The sequence below is a fragment of the Poecilia mexicana genome, unplaced genomic scaffold (assembly GCF_051168715.1).
Source record: "Poecilia mexicana isolate PSO_F unplaced genomic scaffold, ASM5116871v1 scaffold_3, whole genome shotgun sequence".
Lineage (NCBI taxonomy): Eukaryota > Metazoa > Chordata > Actinopteri > Cyprinodontiformes > Poeciliidae > Poecilia > Poecilia mexicana.
The window spans coordinates 17,039,390-17,053,231 of NW_028263372.1; the positions used below are offsets into that span (position 1 = coordinate 17,039,390).

General features: G+C 39.0%; 1 protein-coding gene across 1 annotated transcript; it reads right to left on the minus strand.

The window, feature by feature from the left end:
• Nucleotides 1-7,295: 7,295 nt before the first annotated feature.
• LOC106928242 (BTB/POZ domain-containing protein KCTD12-like) lies at nucleotides 7,296-8,869 on the minus strand. The gene has a single exon (XM_015004350.2). The coding sequence runs from the start codon at nucleotides 8,704-8,706 to the stop codon at nucleotides 7,918-7,920; it is 789 nt and encodes a 262-aa protein (XP_014859836.1). The 5' UTR covers nucleotides 8,707-8,869; the 3' UTR covers nucleotides 7,296-7,917.
• Nucleotides 8,870-13,842: the final 4,973 nt, after the last annotated feature.

Here is a 13,842-nt window from a genome sequence, read left to right on the forward strand (position 1 = left end):
ATGCCACACAATAAGAGTTCTGATTTAAAAAAAAAAAAAAAAAAGCTATGAATGCAAAAAATTGTCTTGGTGGGTTTTAATATGAAACAATCTTACAGTATGGTCAGTTTTCCATAGAGAATTGGGTTTTAGCTGCAATGTGTTATTATATTCTGCCTCTCTGTACATTCACTGAATTCCTTTTGTCTAACACAAACATGTACTGGCTAGATAATCTGTCATTTCTGGTTTAAGACCAGGAAATTATACCAGCAAACCACTCTGACTGTAAAACATGAGCCAGTCTGTAAAAAAAAAAAAAAAAAAAAGTCTGTGAAATGTCTGAGAGTCTCAGATGACTGAGAGCCCCAGAGTGTCACAGATCACAAGATTGAAGATTTTGAATGATGGATTGTGACGTAAAAAAAAGAGGGTTTTGTGAGACTTCTGATCCATAGACAAGAGGAATAGAGGGAGCTTGTTTTCTTATGAAGATGTCGGTACAATTTGCATAACTAGAACTATTTAACGATCCATAACTTTTCACAATAACAAAACAGACATTCATATGGAAAGTTACTCTTTACCAGTGCACCGTTCTAAGAAGTGTTAATGATTTAAAAATCAGCATGGGTCAATAATACTTTGATTGCATGGAAACGCAAACTGTTGTGTGTTCAGGCGGTAACCAAGCACTGTCGTCCTGCACTGTGATGCTACAGAATGTGTGCTTTGCATTAGGCGACTCTTGTAATGCTTTAATCAAACAGTGAAGTGTTTACTCTGGAATCGGGATAAATATATTTTTAAAAGGCTTTACAAGAACTAAGGTGGATCATGTTCTCCATTTCAAAGTATCTCTGATTACCAACTATCAGATAACTACTGAGAAAATCTGCATAATATATCCGTCACTAGAATAAATCTGGGTGGCAAACAAAGGTGCTTTTTTTGTTTGTTTTTTTGTATTTTTATGTCTGCTAATCTTCAACATATTTTTCTTTTTTTTTTTTTTTTCTTTTTGACTGCAGTGATTTGTCAAAATCTGAATTTAAAGAAATGAGACAAGCACACTGTCGCTTGGGGGAAATATTTTAATTCCCCCATGCTGGAGGGTTTCAATATGGTTAATACTGCAGTATCTAAGTCGTATTTGAGACTCTGGTTATGGCTCTCTAAAATTAATTTTCTTCTTGTCCTTCTATCAATAAAGTTTATCACATTTCTGTAACAAGGTACAGTATATCAGTCGAAGTGCTTCACATCATAAAAAGACAAAGTCACAGAAGACACCACACAGTCAAAACTGAGAAAAACCAGTAAACTTTACATTTTGCCAAGTGCCATTGTTACACATCAAGATGTTGGTCAATGTTTTCATTATGGTGAATTGCTACTATCCTTTGGATCCTCGTCCTGCTGCAGACCAAAGTGTGATTGGGCTGAAGTTCCTAATAGCTGAAATGTTTGTCAAGATTTTCTGTTAGAGTGGATACTCACCAACACATACTTATGGAAAGTCATCCAGCAATGACCCCTAAAGTCTTGCACTGCCACCACCTTGTTTGACTCTCTGCATGATGGTCTGTTTCTGTTTTAGGTCATATGGTCATATGTAATGAGTCGCACGCCTTCCAGAAAAGTCCACTTTTGTCTCTCAGTCCACAGATAATTTTCTCTAACGTCTTGGGGATCATCGATGTGTTTTGGTAAATGTGAGATGGAACTTTATGCTCTTTGTGGTTAGCTGTGGTTTTCATCTTGGAGCTCTGTCATGGGGACTGGTTTGGCCAGTCTCTCTTTCTCACTCTTCTGGGTTGTTGACTGACTTTCTGGTCCAATCGTTGATGCTCTCTTTGAATGCTTTTTGTCAGCCTTTCTTGGGAAGTTTCACCACTGCTGGATCTTTTCTCCAGTTGTGATTTATGGCTCTTACTGTGAGCCTCTGTAGTCTGAAAGTGTTAGAAATAGTTTTATAAACTTTTCCAGACCAATGGCTCACAATCCTTCTGTTTTTCTACTGCTCTCTGAATCATTTTCTCTTTTTCTGAAGTGTTGCTTTGATGATCAGGCATTGGTTTAGCTCGTAAAATTAAGCTCAGCTTCCTACAAAATATAACTTAATTGCAAGACATAATTTAACAAGGGAGTCATTGTCATTTTCCAGGGACCTAGTTGGTTTTTATAGCTTCTTACTTTGATTTAAATTTAAAAATTGTTTTCTGTAGTTAGCAATATTGTTCAATATTATAATCAGTTTGATGATCTGAACAGTTTCAGAGTGACGGCATTCAAAACCAGATGAAATCTCTAAAAGATCAAATACTTTTTCACAGCACTCTACAGGGTAAATTAAACTGAAGAGTCACACTGCGTTTAATCACGTCTCTTGCCAATGTTCTCATGATTTTCAATAAATAGTTGCATTTTGAGCCTTAAGTAAACAGAAATGAATGAGCATAAGTGAGCATGCATGACTGAAGTTGAGCAAATGAGATGTCAAGATTGCAGTGGTTCAAAAAAAGACTACTTTGGCTGAAGACCAAGATGTACCAAAAGTAGTTTTTCCTGCTTTCTCACAACAGCAGATCTTTGAATGGTTGTGGGCCAAGAACATGTTTCAAGATGTCTTTCCCGTTCCTGTTTAGATTCAATTCAGTTCAGAGTCAACCCCCTTTAACTACTATTAACAAAAATGGAGAATTAAATACAACTTTTTTATATACAAGGATGGACATTTATACGTTTCAAAAAGTAATTTGCATGCAATCCAAATGTCTTCAGGACAACAGTCTTTGCGAATGCTTTTCACTTCTGAGTGGGAAATCAAAAGAAGCTGCAAAAATGTAGACTGTAAATCAGAAAATGCACGTGGATACACCTGGATGCACGTATAAAAGTAACATCGACACCACAGGTATAAAATCTGTACAACATTTTGGTGATGCGCAGTAAATATATAAGATTTAAACATGTGTGAAATCCATCCATCCAGTTTCTTTGCCAACTTATACATGCAAGGTAGAAGGGGAAGCTGGTGCCCCTCTGCAGTAGTTATTGGGTGAGAAACGGGTTACACTCTGGACAGGTCGTCGGTCTGTCAAAGGACAAACAGCCATGCACTCATTCCTAATTTAGATTACAATAGTAACACAGAGAGCAGTTCACCCAACAGTCCTGGTTTTGGACTGTGTGGAGGAAGCTGGAGTACCCAGAGAGAGCCCAGACAGGAACAGGGAGAATGCATAAACTCTGGCATCCTGCATGTTTTAGTTCTCTCCCTGGTCTAATGCACCTGGATCAAATGATGGCTCATCAGAAGGCCTGAGAGGAACATTGACTTGCTGAGAAGGTTGTTACTACAACCAGGGAGAGAATTAAAACATGCAGGATGCATGTTTCTAGTTTAAGTTAATAATCTGTCTTTCTAGGGGCTCACAGACTGAGCATAGCCATGAACTTTCAGCAGGCAATCCTTGAAAATGAAGATTTAAAAATCAAGACAAAGATGTGACTAGTTCCTATACTAGCCTGTATGCTAAGGACATACATGCATGTTCTGTGTAAAGCAACAGTTATTGTGCTGGATAATTTTAACATAGCAGTTTGATTAATTCACATATTAGCTGTCAAATTTAACACAAAATGTGTTATATAGACACATTACAGTGTTGGGATTTGACTAGACTTGTGCTGAAAATGATCACATCTGTTTAGAGTTGCACTTTTTTCACCTATGCTTCCAATGAATATGTAAAATGTGTAGCTAGGCAACATAAATATATAGACACATTTCTCAAACATGACGAGACTTGATGTTTCACAACAGCTTTTCGTGTTACGCCCACGTAAAAAGTATTTTTAGATAGAGCAGCATATGTGACAAGATAAGACAGACAGTGATAGAAGCTTAAAAGAAGAAAAAGAAAATATGGGTAGAAGAACTTTTTAGTTCACGCTCGCTTTAGATAAACTAGCTCTATCTCGAGCAGCTAGAATCCAAAGACTATTAAAGTAGCTTATTAAAACAATCAACCATAAGTTAGGAGAACCAAACTTCCTCTGTTTTTGCTGTGTTACTTGAAGCTTCTATCAGGGGTGTCCAAGTCCAGCCCTCAAGAGCTACAACCCAGAGACTTTTAGATGGACCGCTTCTCCAACACACCAAATGAATGGCTCATCAGCAGGCTTCTGCAGAACTGAGTTAGCAGCTACAAGTTGAAGGGTGGGAGCACTCAAGGACAAGACCTGGGCACAATTTGATTCTTTATATTAAAATGTATTATTGAGACAAAACGTTCAGTTGTTGGAGATGTGAAAACTTTCTGAACTAGTTTTTAGAGTCGGCAAATTGTCAGATTAACCACTTCACAAGAAAAAAAAAACTTCAACTGTTTATTTTTTCTCTCTTAAATACATCTTTGTATTACACTAAGTACTCTTTTGCTATGTCACACAACTGAAAATATAATGTACAATGTTTAACCTGTTGTGCTGGTGCTGTGAGACTTTGGGTTGTAAAATGAAACTAAAAAAGCGGAAAATCATGCCTGCTTTAATTTGATTAACTTATTTGTTAGGAAAACAAAAAAGAAGCAACTATAGAGTCGACATTAACCAAAAACTTTGACTCTGAAAAGGATGTTTTACATGAAATGAAAGAGTGTTTTCACATTCAGCATCCATCCTACTTTCTCCTCTGCTCCCACACACCTGATCTATACAAAGACAAACGGAGCTTGAATTATTTATTCATGCACACCTCTCTGTGTGAACAGCGTGCCGAGTCTGTATACCGAAGGAGTTGGAATTAAAAAAGGCAAACAGAGTTAAACACAAGCGGGTCGCCATGAGCTCTAGATGGAGACTGGGAGGGAAAGTGTGAAGGATTTAGCACATGGAGGCTGATATAAAGAAGGCCAGCAGGCTGGCGTTATCTGCAGCTCTGTAATTTGGCTAATTTGGCTCCCTTCTTCTGTCTCCCTCCTGCGCTTTGTGTACGCAGAAGTGTTTGTGTGTGTGCGCATGTGTATATGTGCGAGAGCATTAATAGCATTTGGTGATAAGAGTTTTCTTCAAAAGAGAAAATAGCATGCAGTGAGTGAAATGTGCTTGGGAGGTGTTTTATCGGCAGCGACACAAATCTCTTTCACAGGGGACAGAAAATGTGATTGTGGGAGAAACTCTCCATCGCTTCAAGTGAGCATAAGAAGAAAACAGGAAAATTTAAACCAAGGAAATTTAGCCTTTGAAATGTTTTTAACCAGCATTTATGACTAGATTTAGAAAAAAAACAAATATTTCTGAACTTGGTTTAAACATGATTTTTTTTTTTCATAGTATATTCAAATTTAGAGAAAATTTGCTTAGCCTTGTTTTTTTTTTCTTTCTAGTTGAAAATAGAGTGTACTATATCCTGTTTCTGGAGCTGACACTGGGGGAAGAGTTGTGGTCCATCCTTCCTTTTTCCTGTCCAGATGGCAGCATCAGCTGACGGCAGATAGAAAGTCTCTTCTTTAGACGTGTCAGTCTTTGGAGCTCCTCAGTACTGTAAATGTGCATGAGGGTCGGTAAAGTAAAGTAACGGTGTGTGTCTGTGTGCCAGAAATTTAGGGAACATGAGCCGTCTATAAAAACAACGTATTTTACAACGGCAGCTTCAAATGCTTCTCTGTGAATGATTCACTCTGCAGCTTCTCTAATATGTCTTGTATTTTTTTATTGCACGTTTGTATTTACGTTCACTCTAACACACAAAGGCTTTTTTGTATTAGACTTGATCCTGGGACAGCTTGGATTTCTGCCCCAGGATCCCACAGGAGAAAAGACATTTGATTACTGTACTTGTCAGCCAAAGAGAAGCCCCTCTCCTCCTCCTCCTCCTCCTCCCCCCCCCCCCCTCGCTTCCTGCCCAGGGGAGATAAAAAAGACTTCTGTGTTATGCTGCTTTTGAAAAACAGCAACCAAGTTCTCTTCTTCCAGCAAGTTGATGTGATGTAAGCTTTATGTGGACATTCAATATGAATCACTTGAATTCAATGAGCCTTGATTGGGAGACGCTACTGAGGCCTTTTTCTGAGCTTGGTTTAAATTCTGCTAACTGTGCAAAATAAATAAATAAATAAAAATAATAATAAAAAAAGCTTTTCAGTTAAAACACTTTCACCATTTAGCAGCTGATTTGAAATGTAAGTGAAACATGGGAAACGCAAACACGGATGATTCTTTGCCAGATTGTTTATATCAAGATGCAAAATGGTCTCTTTAACTTCCTTTCTTCTTGACCTTTCAGCTGCTGGCTGCTACAAAACCGTTGTGCCTTTAATTTATTTCAGCAAATGCTCATCTGGCATTAGTGGTCACTGATTACTTACCTCTGTGCATGCAATTGTTGTTCTTGGTCACAGGGGGAAAAAAAAGATGAGGGAAGAATAGATCAGCGTAGGAGTAAAAGAAAGGATCTGACTGTTTTTAAAGGAACAGATGACATACTATAGAGTGGAATGGCACAGAATACTTAATGTATTTCAATAATTAATAAAATGACTCATGTTTATGATTGAGTATGTGATTATTTTACTTAATTTAATTGATTATGGCTTACAACTAATGGAAAAACAGTCATTTTCCCATTATAAAACATTTTTATAATCTCATAAAATTATTTTAAATACAGAAACAGCTTGAACTAATGGGGGTGGGGGGACTGTTTAGCTGACTGATATGTAGTGAGACCCTCAACAGAGGGTTTGTTAGAGAGGTCTGTTGTTCAGAGGGCTTTATACAATTAATGGAAAGTTAAGTGGAAGCAGCTGGGATACAATTCATCCATTTAAGTATTTGGTAATGATTCACAAAGAATAAACTGTGGCTGGAGTTGGTGCTTTAAGAGCCGCCACACACATTCATGTCAGGTCAATATTGATTTGGGATCTGGAGTGGGAATGTGTGGAGTACTGCCTGAAGAAGAAGACACCAGATCCAACAATGCAAACAAACTTGAGGCTGAAAATAAACCAACCTGGGAAACAGGGTGATAATCTGCTGTGAGTCATGCAAAAGGAGTCCAGACCAAGTACTGAGCTCATATACTAAGCAGTACATAGACATACTTTTCAATAGGATGAAATTTCTGTATTTAAAAATCAGTTTCTGTCCTAAAATATGTATTTTTTTTCCTGGCACAGTTCTCATCAGCTCTAAATATCAAGATGAAGTTGAACATATTTGACATTTTCAACTGAATTTCCAAACATAATCTGAGTTCTTGATATTTTATAGCTTGGAAGGAGGAGTAAGAAGAACAATATGGCGGATAGTGTTAAAATGCCACACTTTATTTGCTGTGTTTTGAATAAAATAACTTTACATGATCTCAAAGCACAAAAAAAAACACATGTCAAAGTGTCATAAAAAGCAACATGGAACGATAGAAATAAAAATGTAATAAGGCAACACACAACATGTAAGACCTGATAGCATATAAGTGAAAACCCAGACTGTATACAGTGCACATTCTAGTGAGTATGTTCCTCAAGCATCTCCACAGCGACATTACAGCGAGTAAAACACCGACGATGAGGGTGCTGGGGCACTTCCTAACACTTCTGCCACTCTGGGGAGAAAACTTGTCATGTATTTAAGAACAAAGAAGCTTCTCTAAAAGCCATCAAGGCCATGAGGCCAGTAGCGCATAAAAATAACCCAGTGATATTATCTGAAAAGTCACGCTTGTCATTGCTTCTAGTGGAGAGATTTATGAAGGAGTTTGAAGTTTTTTTTTGTTTTTTTTTGCTGCAGAGAATCTGTCTGACCCTACTCTTGCAGACCAAGAACCTGAATCTAAAGGCAAAGCTGGCACTGGTATTATGTTAATTAACTTTATGTAACTGTATGTAACCCTGTTATTTCTCCCAGAGCTGCTGGTAGTCCACCAGCTCATCGACAGAAGACGTACTCCGTGTAGCTGGTCCACAGTTTGTCCTCCGATGGGTCGTTGCTGCCGTAAGAGCAAGTCCCGGTGGAGTTGCAGGCCACCATGTGGAAGCCAGTCTCCGCCAGCCGGTCAAACGCTTGCTCCAAAAAGTTATACTTCAGGTAGTAGCGGGCCGTGTATTTGTCCGGGGGCCGGTCCGGGTCGCGGCTCTCATTCAGGGTTTCCCCGAAAACCTCCTTGGTCAGAGAGATCTTTCCGCACACCGTTATCCTGGCAACCCTGCGGAACTTGGCGTCCGCCTGGATGTCTCTGCCGATGGTGTAGGTGCCTCTGTACCCGATGGTGATGTAGCCGGAGTTTCCCCCCGGAGAGCGCAGAGGTCTATCCGACGAGGAGGAGGAGGTGACCGGGCTGGTGAGTTCAACCTCCTCCGGCTCCCCGCTGTCCTCCGCGGAGGAGCTGTCTTTACTGGCCGCCGCCAGTCGCCTCGACAGCTCCGGTAGCTGGAAGAAGTCCGCCTCTCTCTGCAGCCTCTTTCTCTCCTTGAAAAACTCCGGCAGAAAAAGCTCCGAGTCCCGTAAGTAATCCAGAATGTAGCGGAACAGAAAGCCGTCCCGGTCAAAGAAGAAGCGGCCCTTGCTGTCTTTAGGCAGGTCGGCTGGAGTGTGCTGGGTGAACTTGGTCCACAGGAGAGACCTGGGCACCGCGGTGAGGGTCTCGAAACGGGTCACATACACCTGACCACCCACGTTGAGCTCCACTACTTCAGGGAAAGTTGAACTTTGAGCCATCTCTGCCTCCCTCTCCCTACAGGGTCCCAGTTGCTGACCTCAGGACGGATAGTTGGGGAGGATCCTGGGAGTACAGTAATGTTTATAGTGGCTGGGGCTGTGTGGGAGGAGGAGAAGGAGAAGGGCGGCCAGCAGAGACGTTAACTGTTCAGCGGAAAGCTCCGAGAAAAAAATAAATAAAAAAATCGTGCTGCATTCAGGGTCGTCTGTAATCCTCAACGTTATTTTCATATATATAAGTAATTCTCAGCAGCACATGGGACCTTTTCTCCGCGTCGTAGTCTTGAAGTAACTAACAAAAAGAACAATTACCTAGAATAGCAGAGGTATGAGTCAATCCTCCCAAAATAAAGATTTGTGATTTGTGCATGGATCATTTTCTAACTGCAGCTGATTTATAGACATTTCTGTTGCTGTAACATCTTTATGGAAAGGCATAAACTGGATCATGTCTGCTGTAATTCCTAAGGTCTGCACTGTTGCAAAGGCCACTCCTTGAACCATTTAGCATAAGTTCTGAAACTTTTGATCATATTACATAAAACCCATCAGGGGAATTTGTTCATATTTTGGTTCTGAGCCTGTCACGAACCTCACCCAAACAACAGACATAACATTTAATCTTCCATCTCAACTGTTTAAAATGATTATAAAGTGGACATCAATGAGCACAGTGTGACACTATATATAGTTTTATTTTTTCCCCAACTTCTCTAAAATACTGTAAATGTGCTTTTTTCAAAAATGCTAAAGTGTAAAAGATAGAAAGTTCAAGCTACTACTATGTTTCTAAAAAACCTAAAAAGAGAAAATGGTACAAACACCACAAAAATCCATTGGCTTGTTTTCAGCTTTCCAAGGCCTAAGGTATAATTAAGCTAAATTCTCCTTTTCAGTCTTTGATCTAATGTTTCAGTACAGAAAGCTATATGTTTATTTTCCACATAAGATTTACAACTGAATGCCAGATTCTCAGCCAATGGCATCATCTTCAACATTTTGAGCAAAATATGTAGTTGGTCCACATGTCAGATTTTAGATTTGTAAAGGTTTTTTTGCATGTTCTTCAGAGAGAGAAAAAAAAGAAAAACATCCATCTTGACCAGAGGAAACAAGTTTCACTAATACAAAACAACGATTCCTTAGCAGCACTAATAAATCACTGAAGTCGGTAAAGACGTGAGCATGAGATTGAAGAAGACATCAGTCTTTTATTTTTAATTTAGTACTGAAGCAAAATATTAACATAATAAACTGGGACAGATTTTAAGTGGATATATTTTAAGTAAAGGAAAACAAAATAAATGTTCAAATGTTCATCTTTTCCATCGCAACAAAGTTTTTGAGTTGTTCACTCTTCATAAACATTGAGTTGTTTTTTTGGTTTTTTTTCTGGCGATGTCCTGGTCCACTTTGTTATCTGGGTTATACTGACATCTAGTGGACAGTATAAAAAGAGGCATCTTGTTTGTCTTTGGCGGCATTATGTCTGCAGATGTTGCGATTGGTGACATTTTACAAGTTTGGAGGCACTACTTTAAAGTGGGTTTGTGCTGATATGTCTTTTAATAAATATACAGTAAATAAACTGCTAAAATAAAATTTATTTTTTACTTATTTCACCTTTTTTACATTTTGTAAGATTACACTCATTAACTTCAGTGTGTTTTATTGGATTATTGTTTGATAGACAAACACAAAGTAGTGCAAAATTGTTTTAGTGGAAGTGAAACAATATTTTGTTAAAATGATTTTTAAACTAATCTGAAAGTGCTTTGTGCATTTTTATTTAGCCCCTCTGACTCAATGTGTCACATAACCACTTTTTGCTGCACTTTCATTAAATGTCTAGTGTCTCTACTAGCTGGGCATCTCAACACTGACATTTTTGCACACTCCATTTTGCAAAAATAACCTTAGTCATATCACGTAGCATATCTGCGAGCAGAAAATATTAACAAACGAGACTTTTAAACGCCCGAATTTGCGTGGCTATGAAGTAGCTCTAGCTATTTCTGTTTTAGAGTTCTTGTCCTGTTGGAAAGTAAACCCCCATACCAGTCTTAAGGCTTTTCTTGATTTTAACAGATATTCTCCCAATAACTTTGACCAGCTTCCCTGGTCCTGCTGGCTTCTTCATGGTGGGCTGCAGCTCCAGCTGGATCTGCTCATATGGCAGCTACAGAGAGTACATCTGGTGCTAATGAGCTGATGGGCCAGCAGCTTTGTTTCACTGTTCTGATTATGTGTTTAATATTAGCTTCAGTTACCCAGAACATCTTCTTTCACATGTTTGCTGTATACAGGGCTTGTGGGAGATATTAAAGGGACTCACCATGACACTCTCTCATTCTCCAAATGAATAGCACAAGCAAAACAAAAAGTTAGTTGCAGTAATGTCTGAAAACAGGCACAAAGTGATTAGAGAAAGTAAAACTTCCCTCTACCTGCACCTCAGAATCAAAATGTTATCCTTTGGCCAGGCTTAATCTCTTGGAAGTGTCATTTTTGATAAGATGTGGCCTTTTTATTGTAGGCTAAAACAAGATAATTAGATGAAAGAGGTTGTAAAACTTAGCCACCTCCTGAAGGAAAGGAAGTCTATCCTCAGTGGCAACTCATTCATGGACCTCATAAGAAAGTTCTGTCAGTCTCCATCTCTAATGGCTGTCATTTCTGGGATTCAACAGCTCCTGTTACCATCCAAATGGTCTTTAATTGAGCTTTAGATTTTAAAGGTTTGATTTAAATACACATTATGCCATTTTTTTTTTTTATCGTTACAGCAACTTTGCATTAACTTACTCCTTACTCCTAACCATTACTACTAGTACATGCTAAACCTTAAACCTAACCTAAAATCAATTCACACCTTTGTCCAAAACCTGACTCCAAAACGGCTTTAATTTTTGTTCTAATGGGGCCTGGGCTTTGGGCCCCACAAGGAGCAATGAGTCCTCACTATTTTAGTATTTGTTGGAAAAAATGGCATTTTTTTAGGTGAGAAATCCTAAAAACACACAAGTTTCTATTTCTACCCATATTAGGACTTTGTATTGACACACATTTTGCTTTTGAGCTAGAAATACCATATGTACATTTCAGAGTAATCATTTCAGGAATGTCCCTTGGTATAAATGATCCATTACTTTCTTTAAAATCTGTATTTTATGTCAAGAAATTGTGATTAAAATCAAAACAATTTCACTATAAGAAATTATTGTGATGCTATTTCTGTCATATTGCCCACCTCTGACCTAGCAGTTGCATTTTATTTCCGCAGAAAGGAAACATGTCAGCCTCCACTTCAGAATAATGTTGGTTTTAAAGCACTATCCTCTATCTGAACTGAATAAACTACTGTGCTCTGACTGAGAAATAATTTTTAAAGCATCACAAATGTGCAATTTTCTTCACAACCGTTACCTGAAACATTGCATGTGCGTGCACACAAACTGATCACATGACTGCCGCTTGTGTGGGTCTTTCGCATGACGTAGCTGCTTGTGGGCCCATTTGAGCTCATTCTTTATGAGAGTGGACATCACTTTGTGTCTTTGGGTGAGTGTGTTCGGCAGAGTGAGAGAGAAAGCACGGTAGAGAGCGTTCTTGTCACCTCTTCTCAGGGTTACATCTGCATCCCTGTGCTCTTCAATCAGCCCTAATGGACCTTCTGGCTCAGACTCAACCGGGACTCTGATTGTGATCCTAAAGACACTCAAATACACACACGTAAATGCACACACCCCCACACACACACACACACACATTGTGCAAAGTAAGACCGGGTGTGGCTCAAAGCTTATATGCGTCGGGATGAGCTAAGAGGCAAAATGACCCTTAGAACGTTTCCCCAAGTCTTTGTCCTTTGTTTCTTCACCTGCACCTCCCTACAGTTCTTCTGTTCTACACTTTAATTTTACATTAGCTAATTAAATGGAATAGATGAAATGACAATTGTCATTCAAGTCCACTCGTGCCTTGGCTTTTGTCTTAAAAATGTTCTAAAGGCTCATGATTGTCAGCTGAAAACTATGTAAAATATAAGGTTTATTGTTTCAAACGGTCCATCTTCCTTCCCTTTGTCGCTCCCTATCAGCATCCTCATCAGGGACCTTCGGAGTAGCTGTGTGTATGTGACCGCTTCACAGCGGCCGATCCACCCTGCTTTGCTTGGCGGCTCCATTCAGAGGGTGAGCAGGTCCTCTGGGGATAATGTGTGCTTTTCTAAGTGTGCGTAAGGGAGTGTGTATATGGCCGCTCGATTATTCTCTCCACTGATTTTCAATGGTATAAGAAAAATGACAGTGCGTCCAAGGCACTCCTCCTTTCTGTGTTAATAAAAGAGACGGGCCTGCTTTACAGACGTGCTGCAAAGCAGGGCATCTCTACTGGACTTAAAGTAGAGGAGTGCTGGGAAATTTCAGATGTTTCTGGACAGATTTAGTCTTTTTTCCTGTTTTGTGTGAATCCAAAAGACTGTCAAACAATTAATATTTCAGTGAATTTCTTTCCTCAAAAACATGGTACACAGCAGACAAACTGTACTGCAAAACCAAAATCCATTTGACATGAATGTTATTTTAACAATCCACAATTATACATCCTACAAATTAAAATCTGCAAAATGCTTAAAAATTGATTATACTTTATTAGAAGATCATGATCTCAGATTAAACAAACAAGCAAACAAAAAAAAAAAACACTTGTAAGATTAAGTCAGGGAATGCCTACAAAAAATAGCAACTTCCCCAAATTTGGATTCATGACAGTGTAAGTGATATTTAAAATAATTGGAATTATGAGAAAGAGGCCAGAAGGGGACCCCTGTTTATTTAGCCAGTGATCATGATGGGTAGCGCTAAGACAACTGCAAGAACTCGTGGTATGTTGGGGTCACTGAGTCTCCTTATTAACCTTTAGACACTATTTTGTTATAAAGATGTGACAAGAAAGACATGACGGGGGGGGGGGGGGGGGGAGTATTTTCAATCATGCCACGGTTATTGATCAGTTGAAATTCAGATTGAGCTTTCCCACAACAAACATACATTCAGTGAGGATCTAACAGACAACTATTTGAAAAGTCGCCATACATAGATATAAGTGTGTGGATCTGTGATGCTCTTGGTCTGA

What these genes read in the sequence shown, in the direction of transcription:
- LOC106928242 (XM_015004350.2), bottom strand. Translation starts at nt 8,706, where the DNA reads ATGGCTCAAAGTTCAACTTTCCCTGAAGTAGTGGAGCTCAACGTGGGT.